Raw genomic sequence first — 25,086 nt, 5'->3', positions numbered from 1 at the left:
TAATCGGCTGATAACTAGTAGTTTGTGATTTTCAGTGTCTGATGCCAATATCTAGAGTACAGGGTGGCCGGTATCTCATATAATGGTGCTGTGCTTTAAATTATTATATTAAATGACTAAAATAAGAGGTAAATGCAATTTATTACATTAAATGGACACTTGTGTTACACAGAATTTACTCAAAATGATTACGATAATCTTAAAATGACCAAATATTGGCAGATTTATCAGCCTGGCCAATCATTAATGCAGTCAGATGACAAATGAACTTAACAAGACAAAACACATCCAACATTGTCTAATTAATGTCCTAGCAGTTAGTGCATGTGCTCTGACACATTAAGACATTGTGCTTATTATAACGATGAGAGTTTGAATCCGGCTCACAACATTGTTCGATTTTGTTCCCTCCTCATCATTTCCAGTCCTCTCTCTGCTACTTTAGTATACTATAAATAAAAATGGCAAAATGGTTAATCCGAAACTGCCTTAGTTAACTTTATAGCAATCAACACCAAGGTATTAAACAGTACAACCCATTGAACAGACTGTATGACTATCCTTCACAGCCTTAATTATTTTGCAAAAAATTGTATATGGCGTCTACTCTAACTAACGCCTATGAGTTGTTTAGAACTTTGGCCTTGTGTTTGGTGCCTTTTACCGCCACTAAAGACATTTTCACTCCGTTGTTCAAACGGCAGAGCTGGGGAGCGGATGTGTCTCAATCATGGCTCAATTACAGCCTCCTCGCCACAGTATGAGAGATCGGTTATGAATACACAACCGCCGCCACCAATCACCATAACCACTGCTCTCATTACCATCCCTTTAACCAGAGCGATTATTACCCTTTTATTAATGGAGAGAGACCCGAGAGGCAGATTGGAGAGAGAGACGATGAAAGAAAGGAGATACAGCGGCACGCAGTAAACGAGTGTCAGGTTTGGTGCACACACTGAAAAATTAAACCAATTAGGAGTGCCGTTTGGAGCCCCTCCGTTCGCATTCCTCTCCAAGCCACTGAACAGCTCCTAGGAGGGAGAGAGAGGTAGAGGGACAGAGAGGGAGGAAAAGAAAGAGCGCTGCACTCCATTCTGTCATGCTCGGTGAAGAGCGAGTGAGAGAGAGCAAACGTTGCCACAGAGAGGCAGATTAAAAGCAATCTATATCCACATAAATCATTGATTAAATGAATCATGAAATTAATATGTAAATTGTGTGTTTAACCTCTATTTATATACCACTGTCTGTCATCGTAGCGTAAATCTAAAACTAATTGCGATTTCTCAGTCAGCCTGGGAAACTGCAAGACAGACAAGGAGTGTTAGGAGAGAGAGGGCTAAAAGTCTGACATATTTATTAACAAAACATTCAACTACATCAACTTACTCATTAACAGCAGTATTAAGGGAGAACGGTAAGAAAACAACACAGTTTGTGCTGCATCAGCAGTCTGACTATAACAAACGTAGGAGAAATTCCTTTCTGCCCCACAAGACAACAGTTTAACGGGGAAAAAAGTTGTTTATAGTTGTCAGACAAGAGGCAATTACATTGATGATATATATATATATATATATATATATATATATATATATATATATATATATATATATATATATATATATATGCAGTATTTACAAACCATAAAAACTATGACAACTTTTTACAGTTTGCAAAGACAGTGTTAACCTAATAATTGTGCTTCATGTGGTGCAGAAATGTCCAAATTAACTTATGTCTGAATCTACCTCATTACATTAGTATACTCCAACAAAAATAATTTTAAGTGTTAGAGCAGGTAGAAATGGCACCTAATGGTTACATTTATTCCAATGTGATAAATCCAATGTGAATGCAAACAATAAGCTGACTGACTCCCACATCTGTGTATGTGTCTCTCAGACACATTGTTTAGGGGCCCAATCAGCCGCACTCTAAGCAGTGATGTTGTGTGCATGTGTGATATTGTGTGTGTGGGTGGGTGGGTGATATAGGTGAGGTGGAGTGATGGGATAGGAGACCCTTCCTGCCCTGTCTGACATAAACCACACACCGGACAGTCCAGCGGGCCACAGAAGACCCTGATTTATAGACGGGCGAAAGGTAGGACAGCCGTGGTGATCTTTCAATAAAACATAAAAAAAAGATCTGACCCATCAATTACCCACAAGCCCCAGTGGAACAGGTGGGTCAGGTGAGCCTGCCATCCCTCACACTGCAATCTCATTCAAAGGCACCAAGGAAAAAGCCAGGACGAGTGTGTGTACAGTTGAATTACAACACAGTGAGAAAGAAGAGAGAGAAAAAGGTCTAAACTACTATTAAATTCAATAATACTGATGTTGTTTCATTGATCATAAATTCAAAAGCTATACTTTTAATGAGGTCTGCAACAACTAATCCATAAAACTGACAATAATAATAGTAGATAATGAATGCCATAATTCTAATTTAAACTTTTTTTTTTGCACACAGTGTATAGTGTACATTTCTTTTACAACAAATAACATGTGTTTTTAATAAAAATTTAATTTGACATCTTTATCAGAATAATTGAAAAAAAAAAAAAAAATCAACAGATTAAGGTTCGGGATAATGTTGATTACCGCAAAACTTCATTTCCACTCGTCCCTCCTTTTCTTCAAAAAAAGCAAAAATGTACCATGACAACAATGGAAGTGAAAGGGGTCAATCTGTGAACCTTTAAATACTTTTCAAACATATACAGTAGCTACAAGATATAAACAATATGCGTGTGTGACAAATCACTAGGTCACTTATGAATGAGGAAGCATGGCCAGGTAAACAGTCAACGTAAATCTTTTATTTACAATGCTTTTCAGCAGTCTACACAAATGTTTGATTTTCAGCACAACCATCACAAACACACACACACACACACACACACAAGACTGCTGCATGCGTCGCTCTCTCTCCCTCCAGCAGTCTGGACTGCCCCTTTTATCCCTCTCAGCTCTCAGTGCGAACACAAACAGCTGTTATAGATAATTTCCCACAGGTGTCAATCCTTACCGTTCTCACTTTCCCGGCCTCTTGCTCAGCCACACCCCCACAATTTATATATATATAAACACACACACACACACACACACACACACACACACACACACACACACAGTATATAGGCTATATATTAATGTTTAAAACCTCAAAAAATTGGCCCCACTCACTTCCATTGTAAGTGTCCTTTCCTGTACACATAATCTTTTCTTTTTTTAAAGGGGCTATGAAATGAAAAATCAAATTTTCCTTGATATTAAAACATATAAATTTAACTGTACTATAAAAAATATACTGTAAATTTCAGAACTCAAAACTTAAGAGTCTAAAAAGAGCATTTACAGTTTCCACCTGTTTGAAATGTCACATTTGAAAACTGTGCGCATGAGACATTGCTCGGTTGTATTTACATGCCCCCCCCAACATGTGTCATCGCACCCTTGGCCCCGCCCAGTGGTGCTCATTATGGCGCTCAAACAGAGAGGCAGGCCTAGTGTGACCAACTATTTCTAAGCACCAAAAGGGACCCATTTGGACTATTTTGAATTTTTTGTGCATATAGCATGCATTAAACAGACGTCTTTGACAATTGACATGTTTATCATGCCACTTTTTAAAATGCGCGGTGTCAGTTACAACTCCGGAGGAGACTCCATTTGGCTTCATTCAGCTGCTCTGCGTCTTGCTATTCTTGCAAACTTTTGCACTATTTTCAGTTGTTGGTGTAAGTTAACAAGCACCAGCTGGACGTCTTTGATTATTTGGATGCGTTTCTGGCGATCTGCATCATGTTTTCCTGTGCTATGGACTGTGTCTTGTGCGGCTAATATCAGCATCAACTGCTTGTGAACCAGTCATAATATGATTCAGGCTTTGCAAAGGAACTTTTAAAACCATGAGTAAACAGTTTAATTCATGAATCTTTCATATGTCTTGACTGTGTGATATTTTATAGTGTTAACAGGTGTGCTTGAGTGAAGATTAATATATTCGGATGCAATGTGTTGGATGTGCTTTATGTGTAAACCCTGAAATTTTGTTTTATAATGTTGTAGAGAGCTTGTTTATTCTCTTCCAATTGAGTTTCATATATGGCTGAATTTGAGGGGCTGCACGATGCAAGCCAATCAGAACAGTGGGCGTTTACATTGAAGTTTAAAGGAGACTCTGAAGCCACATCTGAGCGTTTGAGACAGTGGGACAGAGACGGGGTGGAAAATAATAATTTATTACTAAATTATGAACATTTTGATAAAAAAAGAAATACTGACATTATCAGTGGACCTCAGAGAAGATAATAAAATTATATAAAAAAAATGAATAAAGAAAAGGGGGGCAAGGGACAAGTCAAAATAAATGTGTGTTAATCAACTTTATGAAACTAATATAGCACTTGTTGTGCACTGCATTAAGAAAAGAAATGGACAAAATGTAGAATGACATAAGTTTTAAATAAAAAGATGGATATAAAATTTGTTTACTTTATCCAATTTATTAATCTAATAAATAATCGACAGATGAATCGCTAATCTAAATAGCTGTAATTTGCAGCACTAATATGAAGCAATAACAGGACATCTATGTGTGAAATGTTTGCATGAGGTTGTTGGTGTTCATCAGATTATTGATATACTGTATGTTTCTATATTTTTAAAACTGAATTATTCAGCAAATATCCTGTTTTCTTGCATACTTCTAATTAATTACAATGAATTCAGTTATATAATACAATTATTTAATTATTTTAGTAGAACATTAATGATGGTGTTGATAATCTACAATGTGTTACTGACAATGTATTGTGTCTAATTGTTCATAAAGACACAGAATGTTAAAAAAAGTGCTGATCTGAAAGTTCATATTTAGTCTAATACGGAGAGTTTGTTTTAATGATAACACTTTACAATAAGGCTGCATTTGTTAACATGCATTAGGAATCATAAACGAACAATGAACAATCCATAGTCTTGGTAAATGTTCATTTTTTGAATAATTATTCATTGATAGTTGTTAGTTCATAATGCTAATGTTAAATAAAAAAAATAATTAGTATATGTAGGAATTAACATTAACCTAGATTATTAAGTGTAAAAGTATCATTCATTGTTGGTTCATGTTAGCTAATGTTATGAAATAATTGTAACAAATTATTTCATCCGTCCACTAAGCAACGTGGAGAACAGAAAGGTGAAATTCAACGTATGTCTGACAAGAATGCAGCACAACGTGGGCACACACACTCAGAGCTACTTTTTGATATGTTATCAGATACATGCACTAAACTGCAGGCAGATCACTGTCTTCAAAAGAGACCAATAAAGCGTTATGCATGCTCTCCCCTTTGTTTCCCTAATTCACTTCATTTCATTTTAACTATCCGTACCAATCTGGCGAGACATTACCCTGTAATGAAACCACACAGGGCCTGATTGTTTTCATCAGAGATACCAAACCGCCTCATCTACACACACACACTTACACATGACACCCATTTCTCATGACAGAAACAATATTTACACACGGTTTCAGACATACACACCCACTGACCTTACAGCAAAAAGAGATAGTTGTGTATTATGATTGTGAAAAGGTCAAATGTAACAAAATTATCGAGTCAACTAAAATCAAGCAAATCCTCATCTTTGAAAAATGTGCTTTTTTTTAACCACACATGCATGTCGACACTTAAAACACATATAGACAGAGTTTACACAAATATCTACGGCCTGTAAAATGCTGTTATTAGGGTGTGGCGCGGGAGCGGCCTTTAACTATTTCACTGATTGGATGCAGGCCTATCCAATGATGCGTCTATGTGAAGCATTTTTGAGACACAGACATCATAATGTTGAATAAACAACCCCATAACCTGCTTCATAGTGTGGTTCCAATTTACAGTCCAATACACATGCTTAGCATGTTTCCAATCAGGCCTGGGGCATCTATTAATGGGAACTATCTAAAAAAATGAGAATGGAAAACACATAAATGAAACTGTTGAGCATGAGCATATCCATGATTCACATTTAGGACCATTTGAATATTTGAACTAAGAGGCAAATCAAATGCAATGCAATTCAAAGCATAGTTTCTGAAAGGTAAAGGTTTCCCATCTGTATAACTCTGTTTTGGAGTTAAAATTACATTTAATCAGAGTCGCCAACTCTCAATTCAAATCAATGTTCAACATCTGTTGAATTCTGCTGTTATGTGTAAAGTTGCTGCGTTGTTTGTTAAACTAAACAGCCAACAGTTAGGCTGACTATATTACCTTGTAGAATAATTGTGCATTTCAGTTACTTTTGCTAATCATTCTTAGAATTTATTAGGGCTGGGGGGGGGTCAATTTTATGAATAATCGCTATTTTGATTTGAATGGTCCTGAAATAATTTCTTAAAAAGACAAGATCGATCTTTCACTGTATGCCAGGAGAAACTACACAAAAGAGAATCTTACGTATCACTTTAAAAATTCTAATTTCGGTACCTGCGCGTTGTTTGACAGACTGACAGTAGGCTTCCTTCTGTGCTTTTATGAACGCGTGTGCTCTGAGAGCTCTCGCGGAGTGGCAGTGACACGGATCACGTGCTTAATTTGTAAATTACACTTTAAAATATCTAAATAATGCTGGTCTATGTGAGGGAATTCATGTAAACACGGTCATTTATGTCTAAAATAAACATAAACAAAAGGGACAAAAATAGCAGATTAGTATCAAAATACCAAACTTGAAGTGTAAACGCAGCCTGTTTTTTATTTCATTACTTTTTCTTATGTTTACTTGAATACTTGATACTGCTGTTAAAACTTTTATTATTATTTGTGTCTTTGTTCTGTTATTATATTTGTTCTATTGTGTGTAAATTGATTCTTTGTTATTATTTCATTACTGACTGTTTACTTGTTTGAAGCATTACTTGAGAACTTGAAACAATGTTTACTCAAATTAGTTTTAGTGTTGAAATTGGTGTTGAGAATTATCAAATTGCTTTCATATGTAAGCTACATGGACATTATAACTATAATATTCCGCAAAAATAATTGGAATTGTTTCAAAATCGAAATCTGATCAAATCGCGAGCTTGCGAATCGGAATCTAGTCAGGAAATCTGTATAGATACTCAGCCCTATTATTTTTATACAACATTGATGTCATTTAGTTTATTGCTGTTGCTGCAGTTTAATAAAAGCTTTGCCATGCTAAAATGGCTGTAACACATGGCATCCCTCTTTTGGCTTGTTGATTAACATGTGACGTGTGCGTAAACATAAAAATGTTATATTGAAAAAGTTGATATTATAAATTTGCAGATAAAAATGTTTTCAAGACGTAAAGTCTTGTACAACGAAGTATATAAGTGCACCGATGCAGTAAGCTACTGTATAAAGATGACCAATTGATCCCAACACAAAGAAAACTAAATAGTCAGAAGATTAAAAAAAAAAACATTATGAGAGACAAGGCAAACAGTTCACGAGGGTTAGGGGGTCCCATTCCCCAAGACAAATCCATTCATACATTCCTAAAATTAAAAACACACTGCGTACAGTACAGCCTTATCACTCATAACACTCACAACACAACAAGTCTGACAATAGAAGATTGCCGATGGCTTTTGCCTCAAATTTTTTTTACTTCCTGTAGATTTCTACTAATATAATATGAAGAGTGTAGCGCTCAGATTTCCTGGGTGGATCGTATATGTGACCAGGGCCGTAGCTAATGGCATGAAAGGTGGTAATGATTCTAGGAGCCCACATGTCCAGGGGGACCCACAACAAATTTTAAACTGTATATTTTCACATGAAAAGGGCCCAGAGCAATATACAGTCACAGGTCCGAGAATTCCTTGCTACAGCCCTGTCTGTGACACATTTAAAAAGTCAAACTGACATTTTCTGCTTTGACACAGGCTTCTGGATGAGGGTATATAGGAGGGTGTGGGGGTAATCGGAGCTGGGCTGCCCGGGGCAGACAGAGCACCAAAACTGGCCATGATGTCATCACATACCCAAGGCTTTTCCTGATTTATCCCAGACGCAGAGAGGCTCACATACACTCAAACACTCACCTCCACAGTATCTTCCCATTGCATTCCACCTTGCTTTCTTTCATCTTTACTTCTTTTAATATTCTAGAGCTAACAGATGTTTCCAGGTTAATGCAACTTGACATCAATGTACCTTCAGTCTATCATCGCATATCAAACGAACTCACTCTCAAAATTCAGTTGCAAGTCCTGAGAGTCGCTTCGCTAGAGAATGTTGTTGCCAATATCTTTCATAACAAAACAACTGTGTATGAATAGAACCATATTTATCACTTCAAATAGGACTGACAACTGTTTTCTGCTGGTGTTTGAGCATACCCATGGAGTGGTATGCTATCAATAATAAGGTTGTTAAAGACAATTGTTAACATTAAGTGTGTTTCTATGCACGACTTTACATCGATTATTCCTAAAAAGCCCACAATGTCATAAGGTCATAACCAGTTTAGGCAAAAACAGATCAACATACTTAGAATTTTGCCCATTCCCCTGATTTTGCAAACATATTTTACTAAGTAAACATATTTACTGCCGTTCATATCGGCTTGTTGTGTGAATGACTTTACTTTTTGATGTCAAAATCAGAGAGTAATCCCATGTAAACCTGGATTTCACATGTTTTCAGATTTTTTTGAATTAGCAGATTTTTTATTATTATCAGTATATTGCTTGTGAAGACCCTAATTGGAATTATTTTTCATTTGTCCTTTTAAGAATCAGCAGGCCCACACAATTTGTGCCAGCAGAACTGCGCAGAAAGCTCTGTGGATTTCCGCAGAATTTGAATGCGTGTCATTCACTAAATTCCGCACATTCCCCACCACTTTGTGTTTGTTTCTTACATATTTTGGCTAGTTTTCTGCTTTCAGACTGCTACAAATAAAATGCTATGTATTGAAAAACAAAACTATATTCTAAACTATTGATAGTACTAAAGGTTTGAATCTATCTGCATTTCTAATGTATTTGAAGTACTATTACATGTTGTAGAGAACAGAAACAACATGTTTTTGAGAAAATTTGTGAGCTTTTTTATGATTAATTGATTAATTTAAATTGATTATTATTTATATAGATATAGATATTTTTATAGTTAGTATAATATGACTTAGTGAATATTACTGTATATATGTAACTGTTTTTATGCTATACCTTAAAGTGTATTTTATTTATTTTTATTTTGGAAGAAAGAAGAGCTGCATGGTAGTCTATCTATCTATCTATCGATCTATCTATCTATATATACACACACACACACATACACATTATATAAAATATTTATCCTTTTCATTATTTGTATGTGTCATTTGTTGTTGGGTCTTTTTTTTTCTTACTGTATTTTTTGTAATATTGTTTGTGCATATTTCTTTTTTGTTGTCTGTGCTCTGTGATATAAAAAAAAATGCCATAATTGCTGAGAAAAGTTTCAACTATATTTGATCCATTTCAATGCATTCTGCAGAATTTCCTGAAAATCTACAGTGCACAGAAAATTAGAAAAACGTCAGTAGAATCTGTCATGGACGTCTTCATTAGTGCATTTGCCCTCCTTCAGATCAAAAGCAACTTGAGACAAAAAAAGTATATTAAAGAACACAATTTCAATCAATTTTCCCTGTTTTTAATTTGCCTTATTTACTAAAGTGATCTCATGTGTCTGAAGGCTACTACTCATTTCAAGCCCTGATTAATGTAAAACAAACAAAACTAGGGTCATGGCAAAAAACATGAGGTATCTTATACAGCCAACAAAAAGTGGGGTAGCACCTTGTTCTTTAGGTGAACCCATCTACCCAAACTAGATTGAGGGGGGTAAAGCAGCGAATTATTGCCTCCAGATGTGGAAGGCAATAGCAAACGCTCTTCTGACAAGGGAAAAACACGACTTTGTCTTTTCTTCAGATCTCCACATCTTTCAAGTGCATCAAACGCTCACTTGAGCTCGACTATCATTACCGCCACCTCTTCGTTCTGGCGCAAACTGACCAACAGCTGCTAGCTCGCAGGAACAGGGTATGCAGTGGAAAATGTCATAAAATATTAATTGCATGCTTCGGATGCTAGTTATCACATCCTCGACCAGCTTCAGTTCCTCCTAAAGCAGCGTGGCTCACGCCCGCCGAGTGAGCTGATTCTTAATGTCAAACCAAACTATTAAAATGCCGGAAAACTTTATGAACACTTGAAAATGGATTAGATGCGGCTAACGTTTCAAGGCCTTTAAAATACTTAAGGAAACTGCTCTAATCATCTCCCCGACAACTCTGCGACAACAGACAATAGAGGGGCGGAGGGAAGTGCAAACACCAGCTCTTCCGGTAAAAACTACTTTGCAAATTTTAGTGTCACTTTCAATTTTCTGCTTCCTGCTTCTTCCCAAATCCCTATCCAAAAACCAGCATTTAAAACATCAGTCCTAATTAGATGATTAGTGCTTGGAAGAAGATAAGTCATTTGCATAATTCAATCAAAAGAGTTAAAGATACATATTTCCATGTTCGTTTGTACAGTTATCTCAGCTGTCCTGGGGGCTGTGATACTAATGTGATTAAACAATACTCTTGCATGGGGCCTAGTGACCTCCATTAAAGCACTGCTTGAGGCAAAGCAAAAATTAATTTTAGGAGACAATCAATTTTATTCTACATGACTGTAATAAATATAGCCCTGCTGCAGATGTGTCATTAAGCTCAGGAGGAGACTTTCCCAAAGTCAAAATGACACTTGCTCTCTCTTTTTTTTCCCTCTGCAGGTCTATATGGTGAGCCGAGGGTGTCATTTTTACTCTAGTGAGATTCTTGACAGGCCATTGCCATCTATCTGTTTTAACCTATTATATGTGTCTCTCATATCTCTCTGATTATCTCTACCACATAGCTGCACATCACCGAACACCTGCTATTTCTCATCCCCGTCGAGACTGTATATTTTAAGAGCTAACTTCATAATTGCAGCTTCTAAATGGTCCACACAAATGGTTTGATGAGTCTGAGTGTTAATGGTTCACCCAAAAATTACAATTCAGTCATCGTCATGTTGTTCCAAACCTGTATGACTTTCCATGTAATAAATAAGGAGATGATAGGCAGTATGTCATTCTGCCTGACATGTCCCTTTAAGAGTTAACTTCATAATTGCAGCTTTTAAATGGTACTCAAATATCATATAACAAGTCTGAGTGTAAATATCTAATTACATTTCTGTGCATATTCACATATCAGCCTTCAAATTCGGTTTCGTGATTTCCCCGCGTAAGGATTCAAGTAGCACGTTTCCATCGCTAATTGACCACATGTGTCTTTGCTTTGCCTCTAATTCATTGGTTACGCGTGGGACTAGTTATTAAAGCGCTGTGGCTTGGAACAGGCACCCGCCAATATTAATGAGAACTCACATGGCCACAAGTTGTTTTTTAAGAGCCTGTCAGCAGTTAAGCACTTGCAGAGAGAACGAAGGCTCAATAAGACCAGCTGCCCACTTGCAATTGTAAAATTTGAGTACCGTGTTTATTTACTATGAAGAACAAAACATCTGACACTGGTAGGTCCCAGTTATCTATCTATCTATTTCACCCATAAATGAAAATTCTACCATCATTTACTCACCCTCATGCCATTCTAGATGTGTATGACTTTCTTTCTTCTGCAGAACATAGACGAAGATCTTTTGAAGAATATTTCATCTCAGTAGGTCCATACAATGCAAGTGAATGGTGACCAGAACTTTGAAGCTCCACAAAGCACATATAGGCAGCATAAAAGTAATCCATAGACTGCAGTGGTTAAATCCATGTCTTTAGAAGCTAAATGATAGGTGTGGGGGAGAAACGGATCAATCTTTAAGTCCTTTTTTACTATAAATCTCCATCTTTGACCAGGGCCTGACCAGTAGGTGGTGTTATGCATGAAGAATGTGAATCGCCAAAAAACAAAAGTAGACGACAATGGAAGTGAAAGTGCATAATATTAGTAAAAAAGTACTTAAATATTGATCTGTTTATCACTCACACTTAGCATATGGCTTCTGAAGACATGGATTAAACCATTGGAGTGTTATGCATTACTTTTATGCTGCCTTTGTGATTTTTAAAGTTTCAAAGTTCTGGACACCATACACTTGCATTGTGAGGACCTACAGAGCTGACATATTCTTTTAAAATCTTTGTTTATGTTCTGCAGAAGAAAGAAAGGGATGACATGAGGGTGAGTAAATGATGAGAGACTTTCATTTTTGGGTGAATTATTCCTTTAAGCCACACTTGAATGTCAATGCATTAGATAATAAAATATCAAACCAAGAGGAATTTATTTTAAAGATTGCAAAAATACTTGTTGCAAGCAATGTTTGGTTTTAAATTATAAAACATTAGATATACAGTTCAAACTGATGGAAAAGTTGACACTTTCTGGTTGCCATCATTAGTGGAACATGTGATGAACTACTTCACTGGTGGTTGCTCTGCTAGCACACCTTTGTGAACTTGAGGGGAACTAATTCAACAATTTCAACAATAAATCACCTTGGGACCACTTAAAGGTCATTGCAAAAATGGCTCAGTGTATTCATGCATTTTGAAATGTGGCATAAGTGTCCAAATAATTTTAGGGCCACTGTTTACAAAATATAATAGCCAGACAAACAGATCTAATAGGCCATCTCATCTCAATTTATTCTCAGGTACAACCACTGAAGCTGCTCTAGATACATCATGTTATCTTAATTCATAATTTACTGTACAGAAAGGGTAAAGGGAAGAGAAAATCTGCACACACAAAAAAGCTAACCCAGAAAAAAGGCAGATGTATAATTAATGGCTGACATTAAGGTGCGCTGAAGGAAGAGTGACAATCTGAGGAGATGCGATGAGACAGCGGGCTGTCTCGGGCAGCGTCAGAGGCCTCGGGCGAAGTCACGGGCCCTTAACTGCTGTCCTTATGGACCGGGCGCGCGAACGGAGATATTTTGGAGACGAGCAGTCAAGTAATGGTGCGCGCACTCCTGGCAGGAAATGTAAAGGTGTAATTAATTAGAAATATGTGGCTGTCTGCGTATTTTATGTTTGTCAATATGCTTTTGTTTTAAAGTTTACATATTTAATGTTCAAACGTGCCTTTCTTTTCTAAAACCAGACAAAAATCAATCACAAGTGCTTAGATTCTAATTCAAATTGAACATGCTTCTTTATAAAGGTGTCAAATTGTGCATTTTAGGGAATATTTCAAACGCAGTACTTTGCACAGTGTGATAGTAGCTCGCGCCTGGGGCAACGATGGGAATTAGACACGTTTTAAATTAATGACTAAAAAAAGCAAATCGCTTCAAGAGACGAAAAAAAAAATATGACAGGCTTTCGAACAAGTAATGCGTTTTATGATTTAAGTTGACAATTCCTGCAACTCCTGCTAAAGGGCGACTGGCATTAATGCACAAAGGGACGTTCTCTTTGATGATGTTATTCGCATGAATTAACTCTGCAATATATATTAGTGGACAAGAGCTTTCTGCATCTATTTTTGGGTGTACTTGCACTTGGTGAAAAAAAACAAAAACAACAACAGTTCAACTAATCCGATCCACCTTTGCGAAGAGGCAGGAGAACAAGCGCAGATGTTCATCTCTAATGTAATTCCCATTTAATTTCCTAAGTGCAGTCCCCAAGTGCAAACTAGTTTAGCGTTATGTTTAGCTTGCAAATTATTTTTAATAAATAATTAATGCATTAAAAACCCAGATATGAGAAATCATAAAAGTGGGCCGTAAGTGGACAGTATGTTTGCTGATATGGACATTGTCTGTGCGTTTCTGCGTGGCCGAAAATGTTTGTAGGCTGTGTTTAAAACCTAGTGAGCTGTCTAAACTGGGCAGCACTTTTCAGCCTATCGGAACGCGCCTATGATGCCCAAAAATGCTGGGCGCGTTCTTGCGTCTCCTCTGCGCTATTTATTTATATATTGTCTAATTGTTGTTCCAAGGGGCCGTTCACACCAAACGCATTTTTCTGCCAAAAAAATAAATAAATCTAGACGCAGCACCACGAACGCATGTCTCGAGACGAGTTTTAACGGATAAAGTTATTTTTAAGTCACGGCGTCTAAAACGCGGAGCTCCTGTACGTGACGCTGCGCGACTGTTAAATCTGTCTGCTTAGCGCATGTTTACATATAAAACTATTGAAAAACATCACGCACGGACGCAAAAACTTGTCCCAAAACATGCGGTAGATCGACGTTTTTGGTCGTTGAGCCGAGTCTTGCATTTTATGAGCGTTGCGGGATTTTATTTGTATTTTTTAAAGAAAGAAAGCAGCTCACTAGTTTGAGACAGCCTTTAATGTCTTTAGGCACTTGCGCCGCCGTGACCGTGCTGTACAAACTGCTGCTGCTGCAAAAAAAATAACAAAACATGTTCCCAGCTTAGTCCATCTGCCAATGAGACAGTGCTGAAGGAGGAGAGGAGAGAGAGAGGTGGGAGAGGAGGAGGCGAGGGGCCAGCGCGCACATTAGTTTCAGCCATCTGGTAGTAGGACGGTGGATGATGTTTAAATCTGACTATAAAGGCGATGCTTTGGGAAGGTGAACTGTAAAGCAACGATGCCGAGGAGCAAATTCAATTTCAGGGGGGGCCATTGCTCGTGCAATTTCATTATCCGACCGTATGCTGCAATGTGACTGAAGAGTGAAAAGCGCAGCGTTCCGCACCTCACTCTCTTATTGTCCATTTGCCTGGACTCAAAATTACACAAAACAACGTTGTAAAACTGCCCTCTCTCTCTCTCTCTCTCTCTCTCTCTCTCTCTCTCTCTCTCTCTTCTAATTAGATGCGCACGGCAGATTGATTCGGAACTGCGCGATACCCAATAAAGTGACGGGGGAATCTTCTGGAGGTTGTGCTGGGGATGTTAAAAGGTTAATTACCGAACCATGCCCAGAATGGCCATCTGGATATGCGCTCTCTCTCCCTCTCTCGCTCCCTTCTGCACATACGCACGCTCCTCCACGCACTCATTCACACTTTGCGCCTTGATGGCGCGCAAAAGTGTACTTTGAGACCACGTTTCTGAATCAACTTGGCTGCTTTTTTTAATACCCGACCTCTTACCGGTAAATAAAAATTAAGCTTAACCTATCTTGTAAACTTTAAACAGAAACTTTACCATAAAATAAGATTATATTTCGAATAGCTCTCATATAGTTCATACTGTATCTAAATTATTATTATTATTATTAATATGCTAGTGGGCCTATCATTATTAACACTTACAGAATCAGCTAAATGTCTTTCTCAATTAATAATCACATAGCCTATAGACTGTCATTTCAGCACAAACATATTCCACTTATAATAAAAAAAAACACATAATTTTAATTTTTATGTGGATGATAAGGGTCTTTAAAAAGGTGCACTGTTCCCTTTCCACCATACCAACCACACACACACACACACACACACACACACACATACACGCTGACATTGCTGGAGGAGCCTGAGAACACTAATGCATCTGTCATGATAACAAGCTAAGAATAACATCTCACCAAACAGAGCCACAGATCCAGGAGAGGTAATTCACTGATTTAAGCAACATGGCCCAACACCAAATGAGGTATGGGACATCATCCAGACAAATAGTGTTTTAAACAAGAATTCCAAAACACTGAAGAGATTTGATCCAGGATATGGCACTAGTTAAAAGCACAATAAATGATATTGATGTTTATTCATGTAAGCCTAAATCACTGGTGCAGATAGAAAAAAATGCTAAATGCAACTGAAATCTGTATTGGGAACTACAATTCTGCATTAATACTAAAATTAAAAATTAAAAAATAAATTCAAATGTCTAAAGCTTAAAACAATACATATTTAGTGTAATCAGTAAACTGTAATTAGTTGGTTTAGTCCTTTACATAACAAAATGTTCCAATAATGACTAACTAAACAAAAAGTTTGAACGTATATAGTACTTAAAAGAAGATATAAAGTAATGCGTGGTGAAGTTGTTGCCTATTAAGGTTGTGATCAGTGCAGGTCTTTTGGTTATACACTAAATACACTTTAATCCAACTATTTTAAAGTTGCAATGCAGTCCAGTGTAAATACAGATTTTCAGGAAGTTAAATGTGTCATTAATCTGAAAGACTTTTAAAGTCACTTTATTAAGTATGGTAAGTAAAAAGTCTGGCTGTTGAATTACTATAAAGGTTTAAATGTTTCTTTTTAGCTGCTGAATCATAAAATAAACTTCATCTAGTGATCCGGGTAAATGAGTTTATATGAGAAAGATTACTGCTTTATCCTTGAGAGACCTGTCACTTATTAAGTTTTATTAATATCACTGTACTTTTGTTAATTTTTCTCAGGACAATTAAGGCTGCTATTGGTGTTCAATGGGCAAAAGATCAAGTGGTTTATGAGAAACATTTTAATGGAAAGGATCTTATATCAGAATTTTTTCATTATAGAATAGAAAAGCCTTTTAGTGGCACTTTTAATAAGTTTCTTTAATAAATCCATAACATATATTATTTCTTTGTAAAATGCTTAAATGGTTAGCTAATAAAACAGTCAATAATGCTTGGGTAATACTTTACAATAAGGTTACATTTGTTAACATTAGATAATGCATTAGTTTTCATGAACAAACAATGAACTATATATTTTTACAGCATTGTAATAATAATCTTTGTTAATTTTAGTTAATGAAAATACAATTATTCACTGTTAGGTCATGTTAGTTCATATAACTAATGTTAAGAAATACAACTTTTGAAAATGTGTTATGTTGAAATTACCACTAACGAAGATTAATAAATGCTATAAATGTATTGTTCATTGTTAGTTAATGTTAACTAATATTATTAATTAATGTTATCAAATGGAACCGTATTGTAAAATGTTTGCTTGATTAGTTCAAGTACACTCAAAAATAAATGACATGAACAATTCATTCATATATTTTTCTTTTACATCCGTTTTGGAATGTGAAAATCTGTCAAGAATGTGTTAATGGCATATGCTTGTTAATGACTTATTAACCAAAGTTATTATAAAGTGTAACCAACTTTTTTTTAAAGTGCAACACCAAAGTGTAGTTTGATTCAACTTTCAGTCTCCACAACCGAGTGTAAATGCATGGTGTGATGTATGTGAGTATCTATGTGGTGTAACTCTTGCCTGGCATTGGTGCAGTCGTTATAAAGCGCCTCGAAGTCTTTTCTGGTGATGAGTTTGCACCGGTTCACGCCCGGCTGAATGGCCCCGAGTCCCCGCAGGATCCGCACTTGCTCCACCGTGCACACCACCGGACATATATCCAGCCGCTTCAGCTTGGTGTAAACGGTGTGCAGCCCGCCGACCAGGTGCTTCAAGAACAGGTCAAACACCTGCGGGAGGCAGATGAGCTCCTGACTGTCCACGGTGAACGAGGCCACTTTCACCCCGTGCACCTCTACCATCTTACACTCGTTATTGTTAACACCACCGACGCCGTTCCCGTTAGCGCTGACGCCAACGCCGGTGCCGGTGATGAAAGAGTTGATCATGCTGCTGGTCAGTCGCGGGGACTCGGCCGGGCTGGAGTACAGCGAGTCAGGACGGAACAGGCTGCTCGAGCCTCCGGGAGTGGAGGTCGGTGAAAGCACCGGGGGAGTTGCTGATACGGCCATAGTTTTTGTGAAGTTTCCTCCTTTCCACACCTTTGAGTCGCTTTCGCTCTCTCAAGCACACCTTTGTTGGTTCCTCGCACTGGTGTCTCTCATGCGTCTCCGGTAGCGACTGCTGATAATCGGTGTTGTGCAACTAGGACTACCTTCCTCGCGAGTGAGTGAGACGAATAGAAGAGTATCGGACTCAACCATTCAATTAGCCAGCCCACTACAAGCTTGAGTGACAGCTCCCTCAGCCAATAAGGAGAGGTAAAGCACACGCCTTTAAATCCAATTGGCTATGCGAAAGTAATGGGCGGGAACACGTGTTATCAGCATCGATTGAACTTCTCAAATTGTTGTTCACATTTGATGTTCATAGGCGAATACTGTTGGCTTATTTTATTCGTTTCATTCGCTTTCAGTTTGCGCCTTTATCATTTTGATAGCACTATTAATGACTTTCATTCAAACAAGTCAACATGACTTTATGTTGCTAAACAACATTATAATGTTGTGATGAAACTGTGATTCATTTATTTTCATAAATTATTATTTAAAATAGTATGAATTACTGATATGTTAAGCATTATATAGGCTAATGTTTGTTGTGACTTAATGAACGTTATTTTACAGTGTTACTGTAAAATAATATTACATTTCATGTGATTTGATATGCTAATTGTGAATGATTATTGTTTGACTTTACTGTAAGATAACATATGAATTTGATTTTCACTTAAATGAACTGTAATTCGTCAATAATTTATTAATCAACTTAATTATCTTATTCCTAAACATAATTAATATACATTTTGATTGATATATTTTCATATATAATTTATTATTCTTGAAAAGACCATAACTATTACTGATCTGACATTTTTTTATGTAACTTTATAATTGTTTATGACAGTCATTGCTTTTGGGGTTTTTACCTTTATAATATTCATTACTGTGCCACTACACCAATATTATCATAATACTGTTACATTTCTTAGCGTGTAATGACAAATATCCATTTAGACAGCTGTCTGTCTGTCTGTCTGTCCTTCCATACCAATGATGACCACCAGTGCCAACTCTGCATAATCAATAATGCAGCCTGGCCTTCAGATTGTGACCCACAGCCTTCATTTCAACTTACAATTACACTAACACTGCTTAATATGATCAGGTTGATTCTATGAACTATGACCAATTGTTTGATGACTTAAAACATTATTTATTTTTTGTCATTTGGCATTGAAATCAAGGGCCAACATATCATTGATGTTTGCTGTATATTTTGCACATACTAAGCTGAAATAACTGTACTGTCTAAGCTTTCCATAAGCAGTTCTATTGTTTTTTAATATTGTCTAGGTAACTTAGTTAACGATGTTATGGAGAGTCATGCATTTTATAAACATTCTGAAGAGGTGATATTGGCTAAAATGTTCAATAGGTTACTATGGTCAAGCGCTGTTGTTTAGATTCTTGTAATTTAGTCAAAAAATGTGACAGCTCACAGCTCATGACTTAATTTGTATCTGCAGGTTCCTCAGTATCATTTTGGTCAAAGATGCTGGTGTTTGTTTACAAGCAAATAAATTCACTGTATAACCTCCTCTGAAATTGTAGATATTGCATGACTTATTTACTGTATATTGTGGGGTCGTCACTAGGTGGCTTGCACAGAGCCAAAACTTACAATGCAGTGTTAATATATTACAGTATATATTAATATATAATATGATACAAGTATTATATTCATATATACGTATTATTTACTTTTAATAACTTTTTCATTTGTAGTATTCTAAAGATTCAATATTGCAAAATAATTGCAAAATTAAAGGGCATCTTGTGGAGCACTTGCTTCTGTTTCACACATGACAATAAAAGACTGAGCACAAGCTGGTCCTGAATGAATTATTTATTCAATTACAATAATAACAATTGTGCATGTGCACAACTTAATTTTCTACTCTGTACTTGTACATTATGGGAATTAAATGTATCCAAGTGGCTCGAGTGTTTTGACAATATTCACCAGAATTCATTCGATCCATTTAATGATTCAGTGACCATTTCTGGTGATTCCAGAAGGAGGTGACAAATGAGTGTCTTGTGTGAAATGAGTTAGTCACTAAATCAATGATCAAAAGATCATTTTAATCCTTTAAAATGTGTATGTCTGCAGACCTACAAAGAGACTTTAGTAGAGGTTATAAGCATTTTAAGAAAAAGCAAATCTTTAATTTCCCTTCAGTTTGTGAGCTGCTGAGCATGACTTTTTTCAAAAGACAACAATAATACTGTAGTCTTATAGTGCTATAATTTACAGTGAAGTTTTTGGTGTTACTCAGAGGACAGGATATAATAATTATAATGATATTCAATAGCGTCAGCACATTTTAATGCATAAAATAGCGTGTCTACATACAGTATCTATTCAATTCAGTAAGTGTTCTAGCAACACAGCGATTTATCTTTTTTCCTATAGGCCACCTTTTCCTTTTTTCCCAAAGCCGATCAGCCACAACATTTAAACCACCTACCAAAACAGTGCCAACCCGCATATCAGAATAGCATTCTGAGATGCTATTCTTCTCGCCACAATTGTACAAAGCAGTATCTGAGTTACCATACACTTTGTCAGTTCTAACCAGTCTGGCCATTCTCTGTTGACCTCTCATCAACAAGGGAATCCTGAACATAGAACTCTTGTTTCATAGTGTCTGGGTCCCTGTTGGAATCTGGACATTCATGCTCCATGTCTGTCTGTTATTGAAGTGGGTGCATCACACTAATGTCATCTTGGCAGCATGCACTCACTTCAATAGTTTGTCTGTCTCTTGCGAACACAGGAGAGCTTTGCGTCGCACTCGAGTTGCGTTACATGCCAGGGTCACAAGCTGTATTCATGTTGTGCTGAGGTTCGGTCACTTCATTCTAAGGTGTGTGTTTGTGGCCGAACTCTCACACAGGTATCCTGTCTTGTTTTTGTTGTCTATTGCGTGCATCACATGGCGTTTGCCTTGCGATGTACACTCAGGTTTCGTTTACTGTGAGAATGCATGGCATCACTTTGTTTGGCATTGATATGCATTCTCTGGTCTTGTTTGTCGATTGGCATGGACATATATTGCCTTATTGTCTTGGCGATGTGTGCTCATGCCATTCGTTTTGTCTTGTGAGAGCACGTGGCTTTGTTTTGTTTCTGTATCGTCGTGTGTCTCTCTGTCTTACGTCATACCCCGGCTCCTTGTTAGCCCATTATTAGTTTATTAGTCACATCTGCCCTGTCTTGTTAACCTGTTGATTTCTCACCCTATTTTAGTCATCTTGTGTTTGCTGTCCAGTGCCAGTTCATCTTGTTTCCAGTCTAGTTTGCTCTCCCTTGTCGGTCCTGCCAGTTGGTCTTGATACCCTTTCCCTGGTTCCTTTTTTCCAGTCCAGTTGGTCCTGTTCCATGTTCCCCCATTTAGATCTTGTGTCCCAGATCGGGATGGTGATTGAGGTTTTCTTGTGGCAGTCAGGCAAGTTATGAAATGGGAGGAGCTTATTTCAGCCTGTGCCTTGGAGGATTTTCATTCCTTATCCCAACATGAGGACGAGTGCACCCCCCACACGGAAGTGGATGCCTCGCACGAGCTCATGGCTGCGGACTGCCAGGAGGTGGAGGCTACTACAGCAGCATTGCCCCTCACTGCCCGGAAGAGGAGGAGGAAAAGGGCAGCTACTCCTCATGCGCCAACATTCCCCTGCTGCTGTCAGCGCCCACACCTGCCATGTTCAACGAGACAACACCCATGCTGGCCACGGTCAACGAGCCAGTGCCCATTCCGGCCGCAGTCAACGAGCCAGTGCCCATCCCTGCCAAGGCCAATGAGCCAACGCCCATGCCTGCCACAGTCAATGAGCCAGCGTCCATGCCTGCCACGATCAACGAGCCAGTTCCTTAAGTCTCATCCATCCCAGAGACAGTGCCTGAAGCCTTGTCCTTCCCAGAGCCAGCACCTAAAGCCTTGTCCATCTCAGAGCCAGCGCCTGATGCCTCGTCCTTCCCAGAGCCAGCGCCTGAAGCCTCGTCCATGAGCCAGTGCCTGAAGCCTCATCCATCCTAGACCCAGCGCCAGAAGCCTTGATTACGGAGGTCATTCACCTGTCACAGCCAGCGCTCCCGGCCACGGAGGCTGTTCCCCAGTTGCTGCCTGTGCTCACAGCCACTGAGGCTGTTCCCCAGTCGTTGCCAGTATTCATGGCCACGGAGACCTTTCCCCAGCTGCGGCCAGTGCCCAAGCCTTCCACGGCTCCACCCCCTGAGCCGTTCCCTCCTGAACCATGTCCAGCGGCCGCCCCCCAGTACTGTGCCACCTCTTCCCTGGGGCCTCCTCCCAGGGCACCGGAACCCGCCCCTTTCTTTAAGTTCTCTCCCTGTTTTCCCTCCGTTTCTGTTGTGTTTTATGTTTTATGTTAGTGCTCGTTTTGTCTGTCTTGTGTATTGTTTGATGTTCCTGTTTTGGGACACCATTCCGTGACAATATTAGGCTGGTGTTTTTAATGTTGTGGTTGATCAGTGTAAACACCCCCTACAATGTGTGCTTAAAAGAAGGATTGTCCTTTGGGGGGTTTTCTGCAGTCCATTTCACATAATACAGCCAATCAAGAATGATATACCAATAAATAACCCTCATTTGAGTTTTCTTCATCCCTAGATTATGAATTTCCAGTATAATTAACATCAATACGGTATCGTATTCTGCTAATGCAAAAGTGTAAAGAGTTGTAGAAAACTACTATTCTTTCTAAAATTATGATAAAATATATAATATGTAATAACAAATGTGACTTTATTTAGTAAAAGTATAAAAAAGATATCAGTAATGAGCTCCAAAAGTGTAAATACATTTGATCTGAACCTTGCAGAACTGCCGAGCACTACCATTGTGTAAGGCTTCCTCTGTGTGCAAATTATTTGCATCCAGCAATTGTACAGTGATTTACTTTTCTTTTTTTTTTGTAGATTATTATATTTTCCCCTAGTCAAAGCATGAGATTACACATAAGTAAAGCACTACTAAGAAGATGAAGAAAAAAAACTTAAAGTTGAGCATTAATTAATTTTTATTAATATGATCTGTAATATCAACACAACAATATTCATAAATGAAAGTTATTTAACATTAATTAGTTTATTAGTTAACATGAATGAACAATTATACTTTTAAAGCATTTATTAATCTTAGTAAATGTTAATTTCAACATACTAATAGCTATTAAAAAAAATCTAAAGCTTTATAAAACATTAATTAATGCACTGTGCACTAACATGAACTAACAAAGAAAAATTCTGTTTTTATAAACTAATATTGACAAAGATGAATAAATACTGTAAAAATATGTTGTTAGTTGTTTGATCATGATACCAATACATTAATGCATGTTAACAAATTGAACCTTATTGTAAAGTGTTCACACACTATTTAATTTATATTTAAGCTATTGTGCCAAATTACTGCATCAATTAACATAAATTATACTAAAAGTGAAAATTATGTTATACTGCAAATAGAAAACAATAAATTAATATTGATCACTATTAGACTAATTGTATAGTTTAAGTAAGAGTCACTATGTTAAGAAATATAATGAATGATTGCTCACTCCAGTATTTGATGTGAACCTGGAGTATCATCAATTGTCATATTATATTAATTTGTAATATCACAGAGGGTTATACTTTATCTAGCAAAATTAATCAAATAATTACATGTGTAATACAGTCGGAAACAGGGACCTTGCTAAGCAAGTGCTGGTCTATGGCTTGTGAATATTCACCCTCATTGTGATCGATATAACGTAAAATACATGTTGTTAAACCCCTTCTTCCTTTTACTGGATGGAGCAACAGCTCCATGTCTCAATGTGCGATGGATGTTGTCCAATGTCATCCACAGAAAATTGTGTAAATAACATGTGTGTAAAGTGTACGAAGAATTAATTAGCGTAGGATGTAATTGTTTCCTGTGCTGCGCCGGAAGTAAGTGCCCCCTGAGACAAAATGCGGAAGTGAATGTGCATAGAGCACATTAGGCTGTCTGACAGACGTCCTATTACTGAAGGGTTGTTTTGGCTCATGAAACTCACCTGTGATTGGCTGGATGGTCACTAAATCAGCCCAGAGTAACAAAATGCAAAGAACACTGTATACAAATCCACCATTTGGACTCGGTATGTGTTTAGCTTGGAAAAGTGTGGGGGACAAAAATCACTTTTTTTAAAGAGTGCGGCTGCTACACCCTGTATAAAAATATTGTACATTAAAAAAACCTGTACAGTATGTTTAAACTGTCTCATTATCTTTCACAACTGTGCATTGCAGTAAGAGACACTGAAAATCTCATACTGGTTAAATTAAATAAATCTTATTTTTATTACAAATGTAATTTTTTCACAATTGCTAAGAAACGTTTCTCGAAACTTTCACCCATTTTCTCACAACTTTAAACACAAAACCAAATCTTTAAACTACATTCACAAAACACCTGACTCCTCTGGTAAAATCAAAGAATTGCCTCAAAACCAAACATGGAGATATTCCCTCCACGCTGTCCAGGGACATTCACAATGGCACGGTGGCCAGTAATGTTCAGTCCACATCCCCTTCTTTTAGCTAGGTTGAATCCATCCTCAATGTAAATATAAACGTGCTGATATTATAGTAAACTTACAGTTTAGTACTTGCACATATTCATAGAGCTGTTCTTTAACCCTCTTTTAGTTTCACTCAAATGGCACCCAGTAGACCTGTTAATCCGGATTTGGTTGTGCTGTAATACATGGTCCAGTGTAGACAAGCCCACCTGGTGAATGTTATTGAATATTGTGTTGTCTGTAATTATTTGGTTCTGGAATTCTCGTAGTCTAATGGTATTGTTTGCCACCACCATTTTCACAATAGCGGTCTCCTGTTCTGGTGTGAACAGCCGGTGTCTTCCACCATGGCCTGGCTTTCTCTCAGTTCTGCAGAAGATCCACAAATATGATATGATTGGTTACAGTAAGCTAACATAATCTCTTTTCTTTCAATACAAAATTAGATTACTGTAACATTGGCCAACAATCACTGAGTAACATAGGCCAACCGATATGTCGGACTGCAGTATACAGCATACATACATGAAGAGCATACTGTAGATTGTAGGTAACTTACCGGTTCTCATTTCTGAATTTAGGGATGATAGATGCAACCGTGTAGCAGCTCAGGTTGGGCTGATCTCTCTGCCAAGCCTCCCTTATACACATGGTAGAGCACATGGTCAACCAATGTGGCCCTGATCTCATCTGAGACAACTGTCCTTCCTTGTCCTTGTCC

The 25,086-nt window shown here is 37.6% G+C and overlaps 1 protein-coding gene across 4 annotated transcripts in view; it reads right to left on the bottom strand.

Annotated features, from left to right (window-relative positions):
* The window catches only part of dacha (dachshund a), a 237,294-nt gene extending 219,403 nt beyond the window's left edge, over positions 1-17,891 (bottom strand). For all 4 annotated transcript variants that reach the window (XM_052100107.1, XM_052100106.1, XM_052100109.1 and 1 more), the window contains exon 1: positions 17,254-17,891. In XM_052100107.1, the coding sequence (XP_051956067.1) occupies positions 17,254-17,744 (491 nt within the window). In that variant the 5' untranslated portion in view covers positions 17,745-17,891. The remainder of the gene's footprint in view (positions 1-17,253) is intronic.
* Between the last annotated feature and the right edge of the window lie 7,195 nt (positions 17,892-25,086).

This window comes from Xyrauchen texanus, chromosome 31 (genome assembly GCF_025860055.1).
Source record: "Xyrauchen texanus isolate HMW12.3.18 chromosome 31, RBS_HiC_50CHRs, whole genome shotgun sequence".
Classification (NCBI taxonomy): Eukaryota; Metazoa; Chordata; class Actinopteri; order Cypriniformes; family Catostomidae; genus Xyrauchen; species Xyrauchen texanus.
The sequence above is the reverse complement of the archived record's forward strand: the minus strand, read 5'-3'. Positions and strand labels throughout refer to the sequence as shown.